Below are 25,846 nucleotides of genomic sequence, written 5' to 3'. Positions count from 1 at the left end.
AAATAATTATTCTAATAATAATCAATTAATAAGTAATCTAATATTATTTTTTAATAGTCAATCTAACCTCTTAACCACACCAAAAAAAAAAAAAACCAAAATTGATTAAGAAAACAAAGTCGAATGGGTTTCATAACCCTTTTTGATGAAACCCATCCAGCTCCAACGACTAGAGCTTGCTTCATTTGTCTGGCTAATGCAAAGGCCAAACTTTCATGGTAAGACAAAGTCGAGGATGGTTTTACAAATGGAGAGCTAGAGGTAGTGTTGGAGCTGCATGAACATAAGACAACAACCATAAATTCGGCAAATAGGGGCTTTGTAATAGACGCTAATTCCGGAAACAATTAATTGAGCGCTAGTATCATCAAAGCATTTTTTTTTTTTTTTTTTTGAGAAAATCACCAAAGTAAATTGATTTTAAACAATTCACTGTTTTTTTCATTCAAACAATAAAACATATTGCCATTTTTTTTTTGAATTATGGGTTCAAACCCTCCACCAGGGCCGGCCCTAGGCCTAGGCCACTGCCTAGGGCCCCCTACCAAAGGAGAGTCCTAAATTTTGGGGCAAAAATTGATATATATATATATATTTAAAAAAAAAAAATAGAGATACAGGAAAAAAAAATAGTTTTATAATTTTTCTCTACTTTTAAAAAGTCCTAAAGTATTGAGTAATGCTAGAGACAACTTTAAATACATGGATCTTATAAATAGAGTAATACTATAGTTTTACAAACTATTTTACAACATTTTTGCAAACTGTTACTGTGGCCAACTTCTTACTGGTTCTCAACTGGGCCCACTGATAACATCATTTATTTATAATCATTCACCACATCATCAATTTGTAAAAGTTTTTGTAAAAAAATTTGTATCTCTAGCATTTTCCCTTACAAATATATGTGTCACTAATCACAAGAAATAATTTAGATAGATGCTAGAAATATTATTAATTTTACTTGAAAACTTTACAAATTGATGTAACAATTAATTTGATATGTGGACGTTAATAACCTATTTAATGCATTTTTGAATTATTTGTTGTGATTAATGGTACATCTTTGTAAGCCTCATGTTGTAAAATTTATAATATCCCTAACACCATTCATTCAAATACTTGTTTATTATCTTCTTGAAGTATCACTAATCATATTCATTTCTACATCGTTAGAAAGTTTTTTTTACTAAAATTTCTTATATCTTTAACATTTTTCCAAAAAAAAAAACATATTACAAAATAAAAGGAATAGATTTTTGTTATAAAGAAATTATGATATTAAATACTAGTTAAATATTATTTAAGTGATAACAAAAATGCCCTATTTAAATATATTGCCTTAGGCCTCCAAATTTTTTGGGCCACCTCTGCCCTCCACTCCCCCACTTTTGTAAAGCAAGAGACATGAAAAAAGAAGAAGAAGATTACTACTCTTTGAAAGAAGAAAATACTTTTAAGGAAAGAAATGATTTAGTCTCCCCAACATCTGCTTTAGGCTGCAATATAAAGAGAATATATACAGGGTGGAAATAAACATAGATAAATCTTTTTTTAAGAGTCCCAAATTGTGAGAGAGAAAAAATGCATATATAGAAATCAGAGGTGCTACGTCCACAACATTTTTACAACAAATCATAGGTGGTTAGTTGTTATAGGTTCAAATTTGAATTTAATACTAAGATTACTTTTTTGTCCCAACAATAACAACCAGTAACAACTTGCCACTTAGGATTTGTTGTAAAAATGTTGTAAAAATGTTGTGGACATATCATTTCTCTATAGAAATATATAAGATAATTATTGCTAAAAAGAGACACATTAAGAAACTAAAAGAGTTTCTTCTTAATTACTAATTTACCCCTTACTTTTTGTTCTCTACTTAAGAACGAGTTTGACTTATCTTCATTATTTTTTAAAATTAAATATCTTTTTGTTTTAATGAGATATTGCCACGTCACCCACTAACTAACTAAAATGTAAAGATTAAGACCCATTACCATGAGTAATTCTTAAGTACTCCCGGAGTATAGAGAATGGTGCTCCCTCCTCTCACATTCATGGTGGGGTCTACTATGGATGTGAGAGGAGGAAACACAATTTCTCCATGCTCCATGCTCCAAGAGTACCTAAGAATTTTCCCGTTACTACTTGTCATTATATATCTAAAACAAAAAAACATGTTCAGTTAAAAAAGAATTGAAAGTAAGCCAGACTTAAATTTAGGATGTGTGTGATTAAAAGACAACTTTTAAGGTAAAATTAATTTTTCAATGCTAATTAAATATAAGTAAAAAAAATAATAAACAATAAAATTTAACTGTCATATAAAATAGAATATAATTATATATCAATTAGAATGGGAATCAAAAGTGTAGGGTCAATGGGCCCAGGAATATGTTTGGAGTTGGCCCAAGAGTACTTGTTAGGCTAAAGACCCAATCCGAGGATACTGAATGGTCCGAGGATGTAAGAATGTTAACTCACAAAGCAATACTAATAGATAAAGAGGTGATACTTGAACATGTATATCTAAGAAGATAGTCCGAGGAAGAATATGTCTTCGGCAATGTAAAGCAGAGGAATGAGAAGGGCTGGTTAACGCCCACAAGCAATATTCTAGAAGATCCTATAGGTAAGGGTAAGCACGGTAAATGTGGAAGATAAGAAGAAGGGTGGTGAAATATCTACGATAAAGCTGTTACCACCGCCCCCGCATTGAATGCTCTGCAACTGCTTCTCTGGCCACATTAATGAGGAAGTGATGCTTGAGTATCAGGGTTTAGCCTTACACCTGCCTCCAAAGACTTGAGGGGTAGTGGATGAGACAAGTATCTAAACCATCAATTTAACCCTGACGTGGAGGATGATGAGAAGGAGAAGGATGGTACAAAAGGAAGGAGGGACATTCAGGAGAAGAAAAAGGAGACATCAAAATCCATAATTGTAACCTATCTTTGGAAAAGATTAGAAGAGATAATATAAATTATCCTCGGTTTATATCCGAGGACTAATTCTGTCATATAAACTTTTCCTTGTGTATAACGTTAGGATTGGGCCCATCATTTTTACTATCCAACATCCCTAGAACCTAGATTTCAAACTCATTCTCTACAAATTTCATTGTATTGGGTTTTTTGGGCCTATTCCCTTCTTACTATTGGGTTTGAGTACAAATTGTGACCCTACAAAAAGTTGTTTCTTTCTTTTCTTTTTCTTTAAGAAACGATCTGTGGAGAGATTCAAAAAATTCACCTCAATACAAGTTAAATTGGAATTCAAATGCTTCTCAGTAAATTTTTTTTACTTAGGTTTCTTTCTTCTTTTTTGGGCTAGAATACTAAGGTTTATTTTATTTTATTTTATCTTAACCATACCCAAATATGTTTAGAAATTAAACTACATAATAATTAATAAATTCTCTTAAAAAAATGATCTAAATACAAGAAATTTAAGAGAACTGCTACGTTGACAATATTTTTTAAATAAATCTTAGGTGTTAAGTTGTTATTAATTTTAATTTGAACTCATCACTAAAATTATTTTTTTGTCTACCAATAATAGTCCGTAACAACTCAGCACTTAAAATTTGTTGTGAAAGCGTTGTAAAAATGTTATGAACATAATATTTCTAAGAATTACTTTTTTTTTTTGGGAGAGAGTTTGTGGTGGCTAATAAGTTTGAGATGAGGAACACATCAAGGACTTTGACGGAGCAGAATTAGAAGCGAGATTCCAGCTATCTAGATTCGAACTTGGAAGATTGAAACGACTTATTTCCTACTCTTTTGATCAATTAGGAGGGTTGCTTGGAGACCCTCTGAAGATCAACGTAGTTCTTAAGAGTTTTATGCCTTTAGTTAGAAGAAATATAGAATAGCTGTAAGAAAACATTCCTCTATAAAAATTGAAATAATTATTTTGGTTTTTTATGTGTTAATATTAGACTATTATTATAGGAGATTTACTTTTAATTCATGGTTCATATTAATTTTTCATTATTTATATGTAGAAAGTTTATAAAAGTGATAGCTAGCTAATACATTTTACATGTAAGTGCACAATTGCACCTGGACCCAAAGACAACTACGGGCTCAGGCCCAATGAGCCTTAAACAATGAAATTTGTAGAGTGTGGGCTTGAAATCTAGATTAGAAGTACTGAGAACTTGAGAACAGGCTAAAAGTTACAAACACTTGTAAATAATAAACGATAATTGCAAATAGACCTCCTCAGACGTGAGCCGAGGACTACTTCTGTATTATTTCTCTTTCTTTCTTAAAGGTTACAATTCCTCTTTCTTTCTTTTGTTTTTCTTTTTTGGACTTCCTTCTCTCTGGCCTCCACCCCCCTTAAATACTTCCTCCCCTGATACCTTTTGGACAGTGACTAGAAGTTTCAGCCCTACTGTTCAGGGGTCACTTCCCCATCAATGCGGCCAGGGAGGTAGGTGCAAAGCCTTTAATGCGGAGGTGGCAGCCTTTGCCCTTGATATTTTCTTTAACACTGGTACATCTAGAAGGTTTAGGGTGTCCCCCTTTAACCATTAGTCTTTCCAGAGTTGTGCCTTGACCTTCATAATGAAGTCTTGAGTTTTCTTGGATCTGTCCGAGGAGAAGCTCGCCCTCGGCTGTACCCTTGGATCCACGGTGTATGAGCCAATTCGTAGAGTTTAATTCCCGGAGCAGTCGGCCCTCCATGCTACAGTCCAAAGGCCCATATGCCCATTTGGGTCCTTTTACTCCCCACAATAGCCCCTCAAAACTCTATTTTTCCTCATCCGAGGAGAAAAATAGGGTTTTGATCCAACGAAAACTTTCCCCACACGTTCTGTAAATAACTACACGTGTGAAGATCGTTTCCCGTTCCAGAGGATGCCACCTGGCGGTTTTATTTTCAAAAACGCGCGCATTTATTACCGTAAGTTATACCTTGTCCCCCACGTTCAACGGTGAGATGAGCATCCAACGGTCCTTGTTACTCCATGAAAATTTGGGCGGGACAAATACAATTTCGAGGCCGCTTTCCGCACGTCGTGATGCTTTGGGAACCTGCACCTTCATTTATTTCTCCAGAGGCTAATCCCATCAAAACATCAGCAATCACCTTTTGTCTGCAGAAATCCATGGAAATTTGCACAACTTGAAATTTGTAAGTTCTCATTTCTTTTCTCTTAACCCTTTCTCCTCGGACCCTGTCCTCGGCTCCCCTTATAACAGTTCTCCCTCTTAGAACTTAGTTTTTCGTTCCTTTCTGATGGGAAAGTTTAAATGTCTAGTTGATACCGCCGCTGGGATGGAAGGCTTTAGAGCTAAGTATCGTATTCCCAGCGACGTAGGTTTAGAATACTGCCCGGCGGAAGCCGTGGCCGGTTCTAGGAAGGCTGGAGAGGTTATCATCCCAATGGTAGCCTTCGTAGAAGGTGGGATGACCCTCCCAATGAAGCCTCGTAACTGTGGAGTACCTCCGCAACCACCGGTTGTGTCCCGATCAATGCGCCCCAAACGTTTTTAGAGTTTTGGGTAGCGTCGACGCTCTAAACGAGCAAATGGGCCTGAACCTTACCTGGCATGATGTCGTCTTTATGTACGAATGCCACAAACTCACTGGAGTAGGTTACTACATCAAATCCCGCTCCAGCGTAGTTAGGTTGATCTCCTGTTTGCCCAAATCCAATAAAGGCATGAAGGATGACTACCTCATCGTCTCTGGCAACTGGCACGACGGCCCCCACTGCCCAGTTGAGTGGGGAGATCCAGGTGTGACACCTTTAGGATTTAACTTCCCATCCCATAACTCCCTAAATCATCTAGGAATGTGTATTCGCATTTATTTGAGCGTTTACCTTTAATTCATTATATGTTCTACGCATCTGACCGTGTTTGTTTATCTGGATGTTTTTCTTTGTAGATAAGCAAAACGTACGCCCACGCTTGAGCCACTGCAACGTTGCAGATTTGAATAGAGTGCTACGCTCCGAGGTGTTCGTCAGCAGAGACTTACAACTTAGGGCGGCCCACTTGATTCTGGGGTACGATCCCGTCTCCTCGGACTTCCAGGAGATCGAGAACGCGATAATCGCGGGTGACCGAAGGCGTAGGAGAATCCACGTAGCCAGACCTCACTTTTTGGTCGATCACGACATCCCTAACGCCCCTCACACCGTATTGTACACACAGCCCATTGCGGCCATCCCACTCGCCGTGCACTCTCAGGCAATTGCTGTCCCAGAGGAGCGAGTGTCTTCTTCGAACACGTTGGACGAGGAGATAGACCAGTTTTGGCTCGAGGACTCCCCACGACCTCGCGGAAACCCGTTTGTTATCCTTTTCGACGAGGAAGAAGAAGCAGCTGAGGCCTCTGGGGTCGAAGGTCTTGTGATAGCGTGTCTAGACGACAGCTCCCTTGAAGAAGAGATGGACGAGCTGAAGGGCCTTATGATAGCAAGAGGCGCAAGAGTGGCGAAAAAGGGGACGAGGGGGTCCCAAGTTCCTCCTGCCTTGCCACCACCTCCTCCTCCAATCGAGCCCAAACCTCCCACCGACGATTCTAAGAAGAAAAGAAAGGTGGATGCCGAGGGGGCTTGTGGCGAGAAGCCAAAGAAGCTGAAACAGCAGCCACCGCCAGCCCAGCAGCAGAAGTTGGACAAAGGTAAAGGGCGCGCCCGCTCAGTTGAAAGCGGGGAGATCAGGGACGTCGCCGAGGTGCGCCGAGCACCAACTACCTGGTCCCCTGACTTACGATTAGACGGCGCACCAATTCCCTGCCACTCCAGCATCAGGGCAGTCCAACAAGGCCACGCCCACCATTTAGCCGAGGTGCTGGAGCGTCCTCTTTTGCTGCCCAAGGATATGGAATCCTTGGAGAAAATGGGCCAGCCGCAGCTGTTCCTTTCGTTAAAAAGGGGTTTAGCTCTGGTAAGTTCCCCCTTGCAATTGTACTTTATATTTAATTTGTAAACACTTTACCGTATTTAACCTCCTAACATTTTTGCAGTCCATCCAAGAAGTTTTTGTGGCCGAGAAGTTCGTGGATGATTCTCGGAAGCGCGCTGGGATGGAGCAAGAGCTAAGGCAAGAGGCAGAGAGGTCTCTAAGCCAGGCCCTAGCAGAAAATGGGAAACTCACGTCACAGCTGGCCGACTTGAAAAGAGAAAGAGATGGTGACAAGGCCAGCTTGAAAACGATGGAAACCCAAGTGGAGGGGCAGCGTAAGCTTCTCCGTCAAAAGGATGACGAGCTTGCCCAAGTCCACCAGGCACGCTCTGACTTGGAAAAGGAGCTTACGTGGGCAAAGGAGGAGGCTCGCGCGCATAAGCACGCACTAGAGGCCGCGAAGAAGGCCAGCTATCAGGAGGGGGTGACCAGAACGCAAGAACAGTTGACAGAGGCTTTTGCGGCCTTGTGCCGAGAGTACTGTCAGTAGGTCTGGGGAGAGGCCATGAATGCAGCTGGGGTTCCTCAAGCTTCCGAGCTGAGGAAGCCCGAGAACATTTGGCTTCCCCTAGACATACAGGAAATTGAAGACCCTCCTGTTGCTGCTTCTCCTGCCTTTCCTCCTGCGGTGCAAGAACTTGTACCTGATCCTACAGAACCTGAAGGTTCCTATAAAGAGAAGGACAAGTGTGATGACGCAGAGAAAGAGCAAGTTCAAGACATGGAGCCCCTCGTTCCTTCAACAGACAAAGGGAAGCAAGTTTTGTCCACCTTTGAACTGGAGTTGAAGAGTACTGAGGCTGGCAGCAGCTCCCTCTAAGACCCCCCTACACAAGCTTAAGGCCTAGGATAGAACCTTTTGTACTCCTCCCCCTTTTTTGTATATAATTAATGAAGAAAATTTTTATTCAACTTTCGTTCATGTTGTCTTTGTTTTACTTTATTCTTTTTGTGCTTGCCATGAAAATTTTCAATAACAAATAGTTAAAGGGAAAACTGAATAAATAAGTATAATTCCACCATGCAAACCACTATGACTTCAAAACAGCCACATAACTTAATTTAGATATTAAATAATGTCACAGTTAGACAACTCACATGATGGTTAAACCTTTGTAACCTGACATATTGCTTTCAGTAGGATGTAAGGTCCGAAGACCATTCCTTACGAAAATTTGTTTAACACTTAAAAATGAGGAACTTGAGATCCAAATTAATGAATAATGAGATAATGATTTTCATAAAACGTGTGATAAGAATAAGAACGGTGACAAGATATTAAGAACTGTGACAAGGTTTGTGGTCCGAGGACTATACTTAACCAAGTTTCTGTTTGATTCTTAAGAATAGTAACTTCAAATGTTAATTTCCCCAAAGTAGGAGGTCCGAGGACCCGGCATAACTAAGGTTCTGTTTAACAAATGATAAGATATTAATTTTCACAAGGTTTGTGGTCCGAGGACTACACTTAACCAAGTTTCTGTTTGATTCTTAAGAATAGTAACTTCAAATGTTAATTTCCCCAAAGTAGGAGGTCCGAGGACCCGGCATAACTAAGGTTCTGTTTAACAAATGATAAGATATCAATTTCCACAAGATTTGTGGTCCGAGGACTACACTTAACCAAGTTTCTATTTGATTCTTAAGAATAGTAACTTCAAATGTTAATTTCCCCAAAGTAGGAGGTCCGAGGACCCGGCATAACTAAGGTTCTGTTTAACAAATGATAAGATATCAATTTCCACAAGGTTTGTGGTCCGAGGACTACACTTAAGCAAGTTTCTGTTTGATTCTTAAGAATAGTAACTTCAAATGTTAATTTCCCTAAAGTAGGAGGTCCGAGGACCTGACATAACTAAGGTTCTGTTTAACAAATGATAAGATATCAATTTCCACAAGGTTTGTGGTCCGAGGACTACACTTAACCAAGTTTCTGTTTGATTCTTAAGAATAGTAACTGCAAACGCCAGAGGTACTTATAACTTCGAAATTTTAACCAACAAAAGCACGTTTTATTAATAATAATACCTTCTAAGGTTATTTACATTCCATGGGCGTGGTACAATTCTTTCATTTAGGTCTGTTAGTCGATACGACCCTATGCCTGCTACTGAAACAATGCGATAGGGGCCTTCCCAGTTTGGTCCTAGCTTACCCCAAGCTGGGTTCTTAGAAGTGCCCACAACTTTTCTTAGTACAAGATCACCAGGCGCAAGCGGCCTTAGCTTCACGTGAGCATCATATCCCCGTTTTAGCTTCTGTTGGTAATAAGCCATTTGGACCATAGCTGCCTCGCGTCGTTCCTCAATTAAATCAAGACCTTTCTCTAGGAGTCCATCGTTATATTCCGGGCTAAAAGAACTCGTCTTGAGTGTGGGAAAACTAGATTCTAGAGGTATCACCGCCTCGGCTCCATAAGTCATAGAGAATGGCGTTTCTCCCGTGGACCTGCGCGGTGTGGTCCGATACGTCCACAGAACATGTGGGAGCTCTTCTACCCATCTGCCTTTCGCATCGTCCAACCTTTTCTTGAGCCCACTGACTATGACCTTGTTAACGGCCTCGGCTTGCCCATTTCCCTGAGGATAAGCTGGGGTGGAGTATCTATTTATGATGCCCATACCACCACAATACTTCCTAAAAGCCTTACTGTCGAACTGAACGCCATTGTCTGAGACAAGTGTGTGTGGTATACCGAATCTAGTGACGATGTTTTTCCAGACAAACTTCTTGGAGTCAACGTCTCTGATATTTGCTAAGGGTTCGGCCTCAACCCATTTAGTGAAATAGTCTGTTCCCACGAGAAGCCATCTTTTGTTTCCTGCAGCTCTCGGAAATGGCCCCACTATGTCCAATCCCCACTGCGCAAAAGGCCAAGGACTGGAGAGAGGGTTGAGAACCCCTCCAGGTTGATGAATATTAGGGGCGAACCTCTGGCATTGATCACATTTTCTGGCATAGTCCTGAGCCTCTCTCTGCATATTGGGCCACCAATAACCCTGAGTCAGGGCCCTATGGGCTAAGGACCTTCCCCCAGTGTGGCTTCCACAAATCCCTTCATGCAGTTCCTCCAGAAGTGCTTCCGTTAATTCAGGGTGCACACACAACAAGTACGGTCCTAAGAAAGATCGTTTGTACAGTTTCTGGTCCTCGGACAACCAAAAACGTGGCGCCTTTCGACGTATCTTATCTGCTTCAGATTTTTCTTTAGGAAGGATATCATTCCTAAGAAAATATATGACCGGGTCAATCCAACTAGATCCAAGCCTTATTAGATGGATGCGGGCCGCCTTGGCGGGGGTAAGAGTTGGCTCTAGCAAATCCTCCACAAGGATAATCCTGGGCAAACCCTGAGCCGAGGACGTTGCTAACGTAGCCAAAGAATCGACATGGGTGTTTCCACTTCTAGAGATGTGAGCTAAGACGAAGGAGTCAAATTCTGCTTGCTGACGCTTGACCTGGGCCAAGTATTCCTGCATTCTTGGGTCCCTAGCCTCTATGGTCCCCGTGACCTGGCCGACCACTAACTGAGAGTCCGAGAACGCATGGACTTCCCTTCCACCCATCTTATGTAACATGTTCATGCCCACCAAGACTGCTTCATACTCGGCTTCATTATTAGTAGCCGAGAATGACAGCCTTAGAGATTTTTTGAAGATAATTCCCTCAGGGGATATCAGAACAAGTCCGACACCAGACCCTCTCTGATTAGCTGCCCCATCCACATACATTTTCCAAGTCGAAGGCACTGCGGCTGTGATCACACCAACTGATTTTCCATCCATATGGGCTTCTTTTAGAGTTTCTTCTAGCAATGGTTCAGTAAACTCTGCCACCAAGTCAGCGAGGACCTGGCCCTTCACCGAGGTGCGAGGCTTGTATTTAACGTCAAAAGCTCCTAAAATGGTTCCCCACTTTGCCACCCTACCGGAGTAATCGGCGCTGCGTAACACCGCCTTGAGAGGAAATTGGGTCAGAACCACTACAGTGTGAGACTAGAAATAATGAGGAAGCTTGCGCGTGGCGTGAACTATGGCCAGAAGCGCTTTCTCCAAGAGCAAATAGCGCACCTCGGCCTCATTCAAAGACTTACTAACGTAGTAGACCGGTCTTTGCACCCCGCTTTCATTCCTTATAAGGACCAGGCTGACCGCGTGAACGGCCACTGCCAGATAAGCAAACAAGACCTCGTTCGCCTCGGGGCGAGACAAGATGGGTGGCCGAGAAAGATATTCCTTAAGCTGCTGAAAAGCTAACACGCAGTCCTCGGTCCATTGAAACTCTTTCCATTTATTCAACAATTGGAAGAAAGGACGGCATCGGTCAGCTGACCGAGAGATAAACCTATTCAATGCAGCAATCATTCCGGTCAATTTCTGGATCTCTTTTGGGTTCCGAGGCGGCTGCAAATCCTGAATAGCCTTGACCTGCGCTGGGTTCACCTCTATGCCTCTGTGAGTAATCATGTATCCCAAAAACTTTCCGGACCCCACGCTAAAAGAGCACTTCGAGGCGTTAAGACGTAGCTTGTACTTTCTTAGCACCTGGAAGGTGTCGGTTAGATCTTTGATGTGTGAAGGTATTGTTTTGCTCTTCACCACCATATCATCTACATACACCTCAATGGTCTTCCCTAGTTGCTGTTCAAACATTTTAGTCATCATTCTTTGGTAGGTAGCCCCAGCATTCTTCAAACCGAATGACATGACCTTATAGTGGTAGTTCCCTATTGGAGTAATGAAAACAGTTTTCTCCTGATCCTCCAATGCTAGTGGAATCTGATGGTAACCCTGGAAGGCGTCCAAAAAACTCATTCGAGGATGTCCGACAGTGGCATCCACCAGTTGATCAATACGCGGCATTGGGAACGAATCCTTGGGGCAGGCCTTGTTCAAATCTGTGAAGTCCACATATACTCTCCACGTTCCATTCTTCTTTTTAACCACAACCGTATGCGCTAACCATTCGGGGTAGAAAACTTCTTTAATAGCCCCAGCCCTCTTGAGTTTGAGCACCTCTTCCTTTACAGCCTTGGCATGCTCTTTGGAAGAACGCCGAGGTGGCTGCCTCCTCGGCACAATGGCAGGGTTGACATTCAAACGATGACAAATAAAGTTCGGATCTACGCTTGGAGCCTCATAAGGATCCCACATAAAAAAATCAATATTGTCCTTCAAAAATTCCAACAACTCCATCTTCTCCTGGTGTGGCAAACGTATGCCGACTTGGAAGAACCTCTTTGGATCATCGGCTATCAGAAACTTCTTTAACTCCTCACAATGATCCTCCTCTCCTGACACCACCTGTGCATCGAGAGCCGTTAACTACTATAAGTCTTCGGTGATCAAAGCCAAAGATTCGGCTTCCGTCCGGTGCAAGACCGCAGCCGATATGCATTGCTCGGCCACCGATCGTCTGCCGAGGACCTCTTCAACACATTCCCCGAGGGGAACTTAACCTTAACATGCAAGGTAGAGGAGACAGCCTCCTAGAGCGTGCGCCCATGGCCTGGCGAGGATGGCCGTATACGGGGAGTACGCGTCAACTACAATGAAATCCACCTCAACCGTTTCGAGCCGGATTGAACGGGGCAAGATCTGTCCCTTCGGCACAACGGCTCTCCCTTCGAAACTTATAAGTGGTGAGTCATAAGGAGTAAGATCTTCCAGCTTCAATCTTAACCCCTTAAATAGATCAGGGTACATGATATCTGCACCGTTGCCCTGATCTATCATCACCCTCCTCACATCATAGTTCTCTATCCTAAGCGTAACTACAAGAGCATCGTTATGGGATTGGATAGTCCCTACCTTATCCTCCTCGAAAAATCCCAAGACGGGAAAATTTAGCTTCAACCTCATCGGCACTGCAGACTCCTCGGCCCGAGGATGTGAATCGCCATCACCCCGGTGGGACCGAGCCGGTCTGCCAGGGTACAAGAAAATAACATTAATTGTTCCTAACGCCGGGTCGAGATGAATTATTCCTCTGATTGTTCGAGCCGACCTCCCGCCCGCTAGGTTGGCAAGTGCTATGAGCCTTTTCCTTCACGACAAGCCGCTCCAGGTGGTTCCAAAGGGTCCGACAATTCTCGGTAGTGTGGCCCACATCCTCGATGGTATTGCGTAAGAGGTTCTGATTCCTCTTTGTGGGATCTCCCCGCCATCTTGCTAGGCCACCTAAAGAAGCGGCTCCTTACGAACTTTCTCCAAGAATCGATGTACCTCGGTTCTCGAACCACGTTGTTCACGGCTCGAGGTGCCGCCGAGCCGGACTACCCAACGTAATCTCTCCTCGGCTTGTTATTGTGGTACCCGTCCGACCCGAAATCCCTTCTCTCCCCGGCGGATAACCTTCTCCTTACCCTTTCCTTGCTGTTGGTCTTCCTCCACTCTCTTGTACTCGTCAATACGGTCCATGAGGCGACGTACGCTGCGGACGGGCTTTTTAGTCAAAGACTTTCTCAGGTCATGATCAGTAGGAAGACCTACCTTAAAGGTATTGAGCACCACCTCATCAAAGTCGCCATCTATTTCATTAAACATCTCCCAGTAACGGTCGGAGTATGCTTTCAACGTCTCCCCTTCCCTCATGGTCATGGATAACAGCGAGTCCAATGGCCGAGGTACTTTGCTGCACGTAATGAACCGCGAAGCGAATGCTCTAGTAAGCTCTCCAAACGAACCTATAGACCCTGATTTAAGGCCGTTGAACCACCTCATAGCAACAGGTCCCAAACTAGAGGGGAAAACTTTACACATCAGGGTCTCGTTGTGAGAGTGCACCGCCATCCTCTGGTTAAAGTGACTCACGTGCTCCACCGGGTCAGTCCGGCCATTGTAGATGATAAAGGTGGGTTGAGTAAACCTCCTAGGAAGCCTCCTCTTCTCAATCCTCCGTGAAAACGGAGATTTGGAGAGTTGGTGCAACGCCCGACTCATAGCATCGTTCCCTAAGCCCCTAGAAGGAAGTTTCTTGCGTCTACGAGCTGGCTGGTCGTCCTCCTCACCAGAGGACATTGCACTGGTGGGTGAGCATGACCTTGAGCTGTAGCTACCTCCCCGTACTTCCTCTGAGGAAGGATTAGATGAGGACGGTGAAGACCTGCGTCTAGCGCGGCGTAACTTTCTCTTCAAACGATTAATCTCCTTCTGCATGACTTTAGCACCATCCTCATGGGTGGTGCTACCCCCACCATGAGTATGGCTAGCCCCGGGGTATTCTGTATGGACACTTCCTTCACGATCCCTTCGATGCTCAAGACACTCGAAAAGATCCTCCGGTTGTGATCCCTGTGACTCCGCATGGTGAGAACCCAGGCCTGCCATAGTATCCCAACTCCTTCTAGACTAGATCCCCACAGTCGGCACCAATTGTAAGTGCACAATTGCACCTAGACCCAAAGACAACTACGGGCTCAGGCCCAATGAGCCTTAAACAATGAAATTTGTAGAGTGTGGGCTTGAAATCTAGATTAGAAGTACTGAGAACTTGAGAACAGGCTAAAAGTTACAAACACTTGTAAATAATCAACGATAATTGCAAATAAACCTCCTCAGACATGAGCCGAGGACTACTTCTGTATTATTTCTCTTTCTTTCTTAAAGGTTACAATTCCTCTTTCTTTCTTTTGTTTTTCTTTTTTGGACCTCCTTCTCTCTAGCCTCCACCCCTCTTAAATACTTCCTCCCCTAATACCTTTTGGACAGTGACTAGAAGTTTCAACCCTACTGTTCAGGGGTCACTTCCCCATCAATGCGGCCAGGGAGGTAGGTGCAGAGCCTTTAATGCGGAGGTGGCAGCCTTTGCCCTTGATATTTTCTTTAACACTAGTACATCTAGAAGGTTTAGGGTGTCCCCCTTTAACCATTAGTCTTTCCAGAGTTGTGCCTTGACCTTCATAATGAAGTCTTGAGTTTTCTTGGATCTGTCCGAGGAGAAGCTCGCCCTCGGCTGTACCCTCGGATCCTCGGCGTATGGGCCAATTCGTAGAGTTTAATTCTGGAGTAGGCCGGCCCTCCAAGCTACAGTCCAAAGGCCCATATGTCCATTTGGGTCCTTTTACTCCCCACATTACATTATGTTTATAAACCTAATGAGATTTTGGGAGAATAATTCCTATAAGATTCAAATAATAAATGAAACATGAGGATATCATATTTCCTAGAATTTTAATCAAATCAAACGTGAGCATAGTTTCATTTCTAAATATTCAGGTCTCCAAACATCACAATCCTAGAAATTTGGATACCAAGGACATTAAATTTTCCAAACCAAATACTTATATCTATAGCATAAAGTTATGAAACTTAATAAATTTTAGGAATTTTTTTTTAATATATTAGATGCAGGATAAAGCTAGAGATCCATGTAGATTTGCTCAAGTGATATATGAGCCAGAAAAGAAAGTGGGGAGGGGGAGGAGGAAACCGGGGGTGGTGCCAGATTTAAAGCTCAAGTGATGAGCATTACTATCCAATATCCCCACATGATAAAAATGCAGCCTCCATGGCCAATGAGGCACAATACAAAAGTTAGCAACTCAAAGCAGAGACAACAAGCATTAAGGGCCCTTTTGAGTAATAGAGTTTAGTATTAGTTTTTAAAATGATAGCAATCGAAACCTGTAATTTAAAAAGTGTTATGAAAATTTGTGTTTAAATTACTCATAATGCAAAAAAAAAGAAAAAAAAAAAGAAAAGGTTTTTGGTATCATGTTTATAATGACATATTTTAAAAAATTAAAAAAAAAACAAATTGTGTGTTTAGTATGAGTGTGTGTGTGTGTGTGTGTTTTTAAGTAATAACTATTTCATAGGTCTTATGCTTTTTTCAAAGTGGTATGAATGTGTTTGGTTTTTGTATTGTCAAATCATGTGGGTTTCATGTTTTTCAAAATATTTACAACAAGAGAAATGTTAACAAGTACCATAAAGTGCTCATTAAGGATGATTTATTATGGGGTCTACTTAATAAAAAAAATTAGTATAGGTTAATGAGGGGACTAAAAATATTACTGAAGTGACAAGTGGAATTCAAAATGTTAACTTTATTAGCTCTACACTCTATAAAGTCGGTAAAAAATTTGACATAAAGCAAAATAATTTGACATAAAACTATTTCTTAACTGGTACTTTACGATGCTTGTTAACACTACACTTACAACAATACCATAAACATTGTTACTTAAAAATTGAAAACCACTCTAGATATGTTCTCAAGATACACTATTTAAACACCTTAAATTGAAAATTGTGACTCAAACATTTTTATCGAACACTTTTTTCCCCCACATTTTTTAGTATTTAAACACTGAAACAATTATTTGAACTCACATACCAAACGGACCTTCTACAAGCAAAATGGAACCAAAGCGCATGCATAATTTTATTGTGAAGATTATCATAGACTTGAGAAAGGTCTTACAAACAGTAAGAAGGACAAAAAAACTAGAAAGAAAATAAAATAGCCACACATAAGACAAAAACACCAAAAAATTAAGTGGTTTAGCAATAACTTATGTTTAGGGACAATAAAATATGAGTTCATTATATCAAAAAAATATTGCAAAGTGTTAATACTATCAAAAGAGCATTCACAGAGAACAAAAGCTCTTTTTAACTAATTCAGAATCTTTTCCTATATTGGAAGACACAAGACATAAGACTTGTTATATTATTATCTATTTATAAGACTTAAGTGTCTATTGACTCTATTCTTAAATACATTTTGTACGGGCCTCACCCCTTGTCGAGCCCAATCGCCTTGAGGCCCATGAAGACTAACTCGTATAAGAGCCCCGCACTGATCACACATGGTAACGTACGTGTCGTCCGAGAGGTTTGAGCTCGGAGTGCTCGAAGCAGCCTGTTTCATGCCCCTGCCGAGCACAGAACTTACTGGCGGGGTTGGTCCCAACGCCACTATCATTTTCTCTCTCCCGTCACCAAATGTCGACTTAGTCGAAACGGTATTGGACCTCCCTTCCATTGCCTAGGGAACGCCCCTGCCGAGCATCAAATCCAGTGGTGGAGTCAGTTCTAATGCCACTGCTACCTTCCCCACTCACCATTAAACCTCCACCTAGGGGAGAAGGTATTGGACCTCTCATTCCACCCACCAGGGGAATGATGATGATCACTCCACTAACCTCCGCTATAAATAGGCAAGGGGAACTCAGTTGGGGGGTTGGCAATTCCAGAGTGGAAAGACTAGAGAAAGTAACACTAATCATCCTCAAGGAAGAAAGGGGAGTGTTAGTGAGAAAAGAGGGGAGACTCAGGAAACGGGGTAGCCGAGTATAGCGCCACCCGTGGTAGGAAATCCAAAAGCTCACCATACAAATAGATTGTGAGCCCAAACTCCCCTTAGGCCTAGTAGCCTTATTTTGGAACGCACACATTTCTTAATAGATAATGAATACAAATTAATAAATCCCCCTCCTCAATTATTGAATTATATATAAATAAATAAATAAAGGATAAATTTACTTATTTCCCTTACATCTCATGAATATGTGTGCATTTGGTTCTACTTAAAGGAGCTAGAATGCACATTTTCGAGTTGAAAATTCAAAAAATGTGTTTGGTAACGAAATGCAAATGCGCATTTTAGAAAAGCTCATTTTTCAAAAGCAAAAGACTCACATGTTATTGTGAGGCAGCTGAGTACGAGCTTTTGTAAAAAACCACTGCACATTATTAATATTACTGTTGGAAGCTACTGTCAATTTCCCAAATTGCCCACTTTGTTTTAAAAGGCATATCACATTATCTGCAGTCCTTAGTCCCAGAACTAGATCTCATCTCTCTGTCACAATGGATAATGTCGAGGTGAATTGGATCTTGATTCTTGATGAGAATTGTGGAGTCACTAATCAACACAACGATAAAAAACTCAAACTCATTTTATGTCACATATCAACCACCTCATTTTATGTTATAAACCCAAACTCTATGAAGTAGTGATCAACATTGATCAATCCATTGACAAAATTTAATCCTAGAAGTGTAGCGACCCAAGAAAAAGCGCTAGCCACATCTGCGCTATACCTCAAAAGGACTAGTCACAATTGAGGCTCTTTGCAGTTGTTAATAAAGCCCAGTTCAACCCAGTAAATACCCGATGTGGGACTCATCACATACCCACACACATCACACAATCAATCAAATTGGGGCATCACAATCTCCCCCACTTAAATCCCTAACGTCCTCGTTAGGGCCCACTTTGTGGGGTAGTGTATCCGAGCCCACACGGGATTACCGGGCCGGCTCTGATACCATATGTAACGACCTAAGGAAAAACACTAGCCACATCTGCACTATATCTCAAAAGGACTAGTTACAATTGAGACTCATTGCAGTTGTTAATAAAGCTCAGTTCAACCCAGTAAATACCCGATGTGGGACTCATCACATACCTACACACATCACACAATTAATCAAATTAGGGCATCACAAGAAGAAATAAGAATAGAGTTAAGTTTCTATCAAATGCATTGATATTGAACTCCAAAGAAGGAGGTGGTATTACTTGTATGAGTAAGACTTAGATTTTCTTTTTAAAATTCTACTATGTGAATTTTTTCTTATGAGATAGAAATATATTTTTAAATTAAATAGCTACATCCACATGACTAAATTTTGTCATAGGATGGATCCAACGCTTGTGAGGTCCACCCATGTGAGAGGATGAATGCTTGTATATATACATGACTGATTTTCTCAAACAAGAAGTCTAGCCTATTAGAGCAACCACATCAGTGGTTGCATAATCTTGCAAAATACAAAAAGAAGGTGATTTTATACAATTTGACCCAAAAAAACACCTACATCGATGGACGTAAAATTGTACAATTACTACAGTATATATGCACAGTTATTGTAGCTTTGCATATTATTATTTTATTAATTCCCAATATGGTCCCTTTTTCTCTCTCTTCTTCCACTAAAACGCACTCTGAAACGAACTCTACCTTTAAGCTTTCCTTTTCTCTTTCATATTCTTGCTCCCCTATTACAGACCAACACACCCACAAGGACAATCCAACACAGAAACACGCCAACATAGGTAGCTTATGGATCGACAGTGCTGGCGGAGATGCCATTTGTGGGTTAATGGAAGTGGATTGGTGGTGGAGATTAGTGATTCTAGAGCACAGAAACACACCCACTGAGTTAATCAACTCCCTCATAAACGCACTGAAACACACTCACTGAGTTTGAGAAATCTTGGAGTTATTGGCGTCCTTCCGAAAAGCTTGTTCAGAGAAAAAAGCTCAAGCTAAAGAATAAAGAAGAAAGAATAAAGAGTAGAAGGAAGAAGGAAAAGAAGAAAAAGAGGTCTGAGATGGTTCTAAGAAAAAGAAAGATGTCGGTGAGAAAAGGAAAGAAAAGGTGGGTGGGGGCTTTTGCGGGATTTGTTTGTTGGATATAATAAAAAATTTAAAAAAAATTATTGAAATAAAATAGAGGATAGAATAAATAAACGGATGTGAGTATTTTATTTATAAAAATAAATAGGTAAAATATAAAAGTAAATTTTTAATTGAAAAAAAAAAACACGGACAAATGCGGCTGCTTTTACAATAAAGTCACTCCTGTCATATCAATAAAACTTCTTTTCCACAGTCAAATCTTTGAAAGTAGTAATCATTAAAATTATCCATTGTTTGTTTTTTTTTGACAAATAAAATTATCCATTGTTAGAACAAGCAATTGTAGTGTAGTTTTCATCAATGAACGCTTTTTTTTTTTAGAATCGATGAACGCTCTATTAAATGCACAAGAACAGTTTTAAGAAGCCAAATTAATATCTCTACTCAGAAAATTTTAATTTTCTACAAAAATTAAAAAGCCAAACAGCAAAAACTAAATAACTAGACCAGCATACAATAATGAAACATAGCTTGATCTTGCCATTACCTAAACTAGAACCAATCTCAGCTTTCTCCATCTGAGTTGCTTCCATTCAGGTCAATTGAACCAGAAGTTAAGGCTGCATCCAATGACACCAACCCCATACCAAGACTCAACCAAACATTATGATCATCGTCGTCGTCGTTGTCCACTTTTCCCTTCCCCTTCTCTTCCTTTGTGTATCTCATTCTCTTATTTGTCAAAGAAGACAACGACCCCAACCCAAGTCTTAACCAACAACGACCATCATCATCATCATCATCAACAACTTTTTCCTTCTCTTTCTCTTCCCTGGTGTATCTCTTCCTCTCACCCCTCAAACTGGTTCCCTTTTCTTCTTTAGCACGATCAGTTTCACTGTACCAATGATCATCACCATCCGCATCAATGACAATAACACCGTCGACAATGCCATGTCCGAGCTCAACCGGTTTCATGTTGAGATCAAAATCAAACACAGGTTTTTTCTCTGCCCCTTCTCTTTTCTCATCAGCCTCCTTTGACACCAACGCTTCCAACCCATCACTATCTTTGCCTTTAGCCTCAACCTCAACCTCAACCTCAACCTCAACTATCTCAGTACCCTCTTTCAGATCAGACTGTATCTCACTAGGACAAGAAAGCTTTGGTTTCTTTTTCACCAGACTCTCAGAATCTGCAGATTCAGGAGGTGAAAAACAAGTAGACGAAGGGTGTCTCTTAGTCATCATGATATTGGAGAGAGTGACCATTGAGCAATCTACAGAGGTCGGTGAAGGAAATTTTGTGGGTTTCATTGCTATAGAAGATACTTTCGAAGCAATTAAGGAAAGATTGAACGGTCATTGACTCAGAGAGAGTCTGAGATAACTTACCAAAGCAAGGAAAGCAGACTTGGAGGGCGAGTTTTGAGGAGCCGCCGAGTAGAGTTTTGGTAGTACTGAAAAAGTTGCTGTTGTTGTGATGAGTTGTCTTTTATGGTACGGAATTCTTGATTTCCTTTCCCAAGTTCTTTTCATCCGGTCATTTGGAAAAAAGTTAATTCTAAGAAACGTTTTTCATAGGCATCCTTTCTATTTTGCATAACAATTTTTACAATAAATTATTCTAACATAATTTTTGCATAACAATTTTTGGGTACATCGTAATCATTGCCAACATAATTTTATTTTTTATCTTCATTTTTGGACACATCGTAATCATGTGCCAACATAATTTTAATTTTTTTCTCTTATGTATAGTACATATATATATTAGGTTTCTAATTGAATTTAAACACTTGAACATTAATCAATAAAATAAAAATAATATATTTTTTAAAAAATAGTTAATTTTTTTTTCAAAAAAAGTATCGAAATTCAATTGAGGAACTCAATACCTAAGGATATATAATTTTTTTTACTCTTTAAATTATTTTTTTTAGAAGAGTCCAGAGGAGAGAGAGGGAGTGTGTGAATAAAATTAGGGGAAGTCTTTTACATAAGATACAAACCTTTTGTTTATTTAGGTAGGAAAAAGTCTATATACACAAAAAGTTTGAAAAAACAAAATTTACACTGAATTGATGGTGGCATATTGTTTCTAGTAAGTAAAAAAAATGATGTCAATAATGAGTCCAAATAAGAATTAGTAAAAATTTATCAATTCAACTATTGTAAAAAATGTTATGAACTTTTTTGTGTATGTAAAATTGCTCTTTAGGTAAGCACTAGGATAGTGTATAATTTTATGCAAAATAAAGAATGAGATGAAGTTTTTTTTTTTCCTTCCTTTTTTAGCTATAGTATTATCTATTTTTCATTTTAATAAGTTTTACATAACTAGATAAGAATGCTCTAACAAGAGATAGATAAGCATCGTTGTTTTGCCTTCCCGAGATCCACAAATGTCAATTTGTTTTTTTTTTTCTTCAATAAAGTTAGGTATAGTGGTGACTTGACGTAATTATGCCAGACTTTCTTAACACAATAAGAAATTTTGGTAACAACATAATCATACAGTTGTCAAAACATGAATCGTATCATGAATCGATCTTTATTTTTTCCGTATTGTATATTGTAAGATATTCAAATACTTAAAAAAATTAAATACATATAAAAGGTATATTTGTTATAAATGCAAAACATATTCAACTAATGACTAATTTAATCATCTCTTTTGTAAAAAAAATCAAATTAACATTTGTTTAATACATTCACATTCAAATTTATTAAACCCAAAACGGTTATATATGACATAGAAGCCAAAATAATAATTTCTTTCACATTGTATTCATAATTTTACCTAATCAATTTCATCTAAGTCAAATGTTATCATCATGTTCATCATCTTGTAAAATTATTTTTTCATTGACATTTTCTTCCTCATAATCAACATTCACTATCTCTTCTTGTTCTTTTATTTTAATAAGTTTTTTATACTTCCTAAGCATTCTAGCTTCTTCGACTTATAACAATAATAACAAAAATAAAAAGTAAATATATTGTCATTTAATATATTATTCATAATATAGAAAAGAAATTTACAAATATGAGTGTGAAGTGTCAAGTTCATATTTTATAGGAGAGAAAAAAAATTCATGAACATATTATTTGTAGGGTTAATAGGCCCAGTAGTATATATTGGGCCTTGGGCCTAGGGCCCGGTCCGAGGACGCCTAATTGTCTGAGGACGGGTAAACATTTATATGGAGGTCGACATTGATGAATAAAGGAAGGGTTCTGATTATGATGGTTCGAGCAGGGATGCTTCCTCGGCATAGCGAAGCAAAGTCAGAAAGTATGGTCTACCATCCAGAAGCAACGTTCTAGGAGATTTTATTGATAAAGATATACATCATGAGAGCACAGGACAAAGGAGAGCTATGAAATATCAAAGAGAAAGCTGCCACCATCTCATTGAATGTTCTGTAGCTAACTCTCTGACCGTATTAATGAGGAAGTGATATCTGAACAGTAGTTTTCAGCTTTACAGCTACTCCCAAAGACTTTAGGAAGGTGTTGATGGGATAAGGATCAACACCAGCAATCTGATCTACATGTGGAGGGTAGAGTTAAAAGAAGGAAGATAGTATAAAAGAGGAAGAGGACCCTGAGGGAAGGGGATCGGAAAAAAAGAAGAAGACAAAAACACTGTAGAATCAAGAACGATTTTTGTAATCAGTCCCAAAGGAAATAAAGACAAGAATCAACCTCCTCGAATTTTGTTCGAGGATAATTTTCCTCAGATAAAATCAGTTCATCTTTATCCTATTGTCATTTTAATCCACTAAGATTATTGTCTGAACTCATTAGAACCTGGTTTTCTTATCCACTCTCTAAAATTCCATTGTATTAGGCTTTTTGGGCCTACTCCCTTTCTTCTTTTGGGCTTAGGTACAAATTGCAACCATACAATTGGCGCCGTCTGTGGGAACTCCTTAAGTTTTAGTGAGTTTAACATTCAATTATGGTAGGTTCAGGTTCGAACCAAGCAAAGTTTATGGGGTCTCCGCGTCAAGATTATTGCCTCAATCTTGAACGAAGAAGCGATCGAGAAGGAAGTGTGCACACCACCCATACTAATAGAAGTTAGTCTCGGGGTGGGATCCACGTCTCTCATGAGGAGAATGCCAGGGCCATGCAACTGGAGATTGATCGTTTGAAAAGGAAGCTTTGTCGTGAACGACGGAGGTGAACTCCTTCCAATTCTGACTCTTCTTCTAGTAATGATGGGGACAATAGTTACAGGCTCAGGTCAAGGACTCCTCCAAGTGAGTCTTTCTCGTATGATGAGAACTGCCCTCATGACCGCAAAAATAGGAGTTCATCTTGCAAAGGCTTGAGAAATGACGCTATGAGCAGAGCGTTAAACCAGATTTCCAGGTCACCTTTTACGCTTAGAAGAAGCGATCGAGAAGGAAGTGTGCACACCACCCATACTAATAGAAGTTAGTCTCGGGGTGGGATCCACGTCTCTCATGAGGAGAATGCCAGGGCCATGCAACTGGAGATTGATCGTTTGAAAAGGAAGCTTTGTCGTGAACGACGGAGGTGAACTCCTTCCAATTCTGACTCTTCTTCTAGTAATGATGGGGACAATAGTTACAGGCTCTGGTCAAGGACTCCTCCAAGTGAGTCTTTCTCGTATGATGAGAACTGCCCTCATGACCGCAAAAATAGGAGTTCGTCTTGCAAAGGCTTGAGAAATGACGCTATGAGCAGAGCGTTAAACCATATTTTCAGGTCACCTTTTACGCTTAGAATTGAAAGAGGAAGACTTCCTCGTCGGTTCACTTAGCCAGCATTCACCATGTACAATGGTTGGACAAACCCTGTAGAGCATGTGAGCCACTTCAACCAGAGGATGGCAGTGCACTCCATGAATGAGGCTTTGATGTGCAAAGTATTCCTATCTAGTTTGGGACCTGTGGCAATGAGATGGTTTGATGGTCTGGGAGCAGATTTTATTGACTCCTTTAAGGAACTCACCTGGGCGTTTGGATCTTGCTTTAATACATGCAGTAGGATCCCTCGGCCCTTGGATTCCCTGTTGTCTATGACCATGAGAGAAGGGGAGACCCTGAAAATGTACTTGGACTGATACTGGGAGATGTTCAATGAGATCGATGGGGGCTTTGACGATGTGGCCATAAGGACCTTCAAGGTTGGCCTACCCTCCAAGCATGATTTGAGAAAGTCACTGACCAAAAAGCCTGTAAGGAGTATGCGTTGGCTCATGGACCATATTAATGAGGATAAACGGGTTGAGAAGGACCAGCAGCAAGGGAAAGGGAACGCAAAGGCTATCCTTCAAGATAGGAGGGATTTCAGGTCAGAAGGATACAATAATAACTGGCCTTGAAGAAACTTTACCGGGCAGTCTGGGTCTACCGCTAATTAGGTGGTCAGCACAGTGTTCAGGGAACCAGTGCATCAATTCTTGGAAAAGATTAAGAATGAGCCATACTTTAGATGGGCAAATAAGATGGGAGAAGACCCTATGAAGCGCAATCAAAGACTTCATTGTCAATACCACCAAGAGCGAGGGCACACCACAGAAGATTGCAGAGCTTTGTGGAATCACCTAGAACAGTTGGTCAGAGATGGTAAGTTAATACATTTTCTACATCAATCTAGTGGGCAAAGCAGTCAGACTGGACCCAAACCTCAAAGAGACACTTCTTTGAGGCCTCCTGTGGGCACTATTAATGTCATTTTCGCTGCTCCAGGGAGAACTGGTTCTCACCCCTCTAGGTTGATGTCTGTAGTCCGGCCACCTGCCAAGGACTCTAACCCTGAGCCAAAGAGGGCTAGGACGAAGATCCGATCGGCGTTGAGCTTTTCGGATGAGGACAAGGCTGGGACCATACAGCCACATGACAATACCCTGGTGGTCACCCTCAGGATCGGGGGATATGATGTGAAGAGAGTGTTGGTGGATCAAGGCAGCAGGGCAGAGATTATGTACCCTGATTTGTACAAGGGGCTAAACTTGAAACGTGAAGATTTGACAGCTTATGATTCATCTTTGTCGGGCTTTGACTGGAAAGTTGTTGTTCCGTTGGGCCAGATTAGGCTACCCGTGCAAGCTAGCTCAGAGGTGGTAGAGGTGGACTTCATAGTGGTGGATGCTTATTCTCCCTACATGGCCATTGTAGCAAGACCCTGACTTTATGCCCTAGGAGCCGTTTCTTTAACTTTGCATTTGAAGGTGAAATATCCGTCCGAGGACCAAATTGAGGAGCTGTTTAGGAACCAGTCCGTTGCTAGGCAATGTTTGGTGGCTGTAATAATGCATCAGCCAAGAGTCGAGTCCTCGACTTCCCCTAAGAAAGGATTATAACAATTAAAGACTCCTGTTTTATCTACTAATGCTGTTTCAGAAAGGCCAAAGTGCGAGAAGTTAGAGAAAATTGTTATTGATGATGACTCGGAAAAGTTCTTTCAGGTTGGAGCTCAGTTGCCTCCTCAGGAGAAGGAAAAGCTAATAATTTTCCTCAGGGAGAATATTGATGTGTTTGCATGAAGTGCTTAT

The 25,846-nt window shown here is 40.6% G+C and overlaps 1 protein-coding gene across 1 annotated transcript; it reads left to right on the top strand.

The window, feature by feature from the left end:
- The first annotated feature begins 24,421 nt into the window (after positions 1 to 24,421).
- Positions 24,422 to 25,480, top strand: LOC142621532 (uncharacterized). The gene is made up of 2 exons (XM_075794812.1): positions 24,422 to 24,642; positions 24,784 to 25,480. The coding sequence occupies exons 1-2, from the start codon at positions 24,422 to 24,424 to the stop codon at positions 25,478 to 25,480; spliced, it is 918 nt and encodes a 305-aa protein (XP_075650927.1).
- The last annotated feature ends 366 nt before the right edge of the window (positions 25,481 to 25,846 follow it).

This window comes from Castanea sativa, chromosome 1 (genome assembly GCF_040712315.1).
Source record: "Castanea sativa cultivar Marrone di Chiusa Pesio chromosome 1, ASM4071231v1".
Lineage (NCBI taxonomy): Eukaryota > Viridiplantae > Streptophyta > Magnoliopsida > Fagales > Fagaceae > Castanea > Castanea sativa.
This window is presented reverse-complemented; position numbering and strand designations above follow the sequence as displayed.

What these genes read in the sequence shown, in the direction of transcription:
- LOC142621532 (XM_075794812.1), top strand. Translation starts at nt 24,422, where the DNA reads ATGTTCAATGAGATCGATGGGGGCTTTGACGATGTGGCCATAAGGACC. An exon ending in CAAGATAGGAGGGATTTCAG is followed by an intron (nt 24,643 to 24,783) that starts GTCAGAAGGATA and finishes GCCATACTTTAG; the next exon opens with ATGGGCAAATAAGATGGGAG.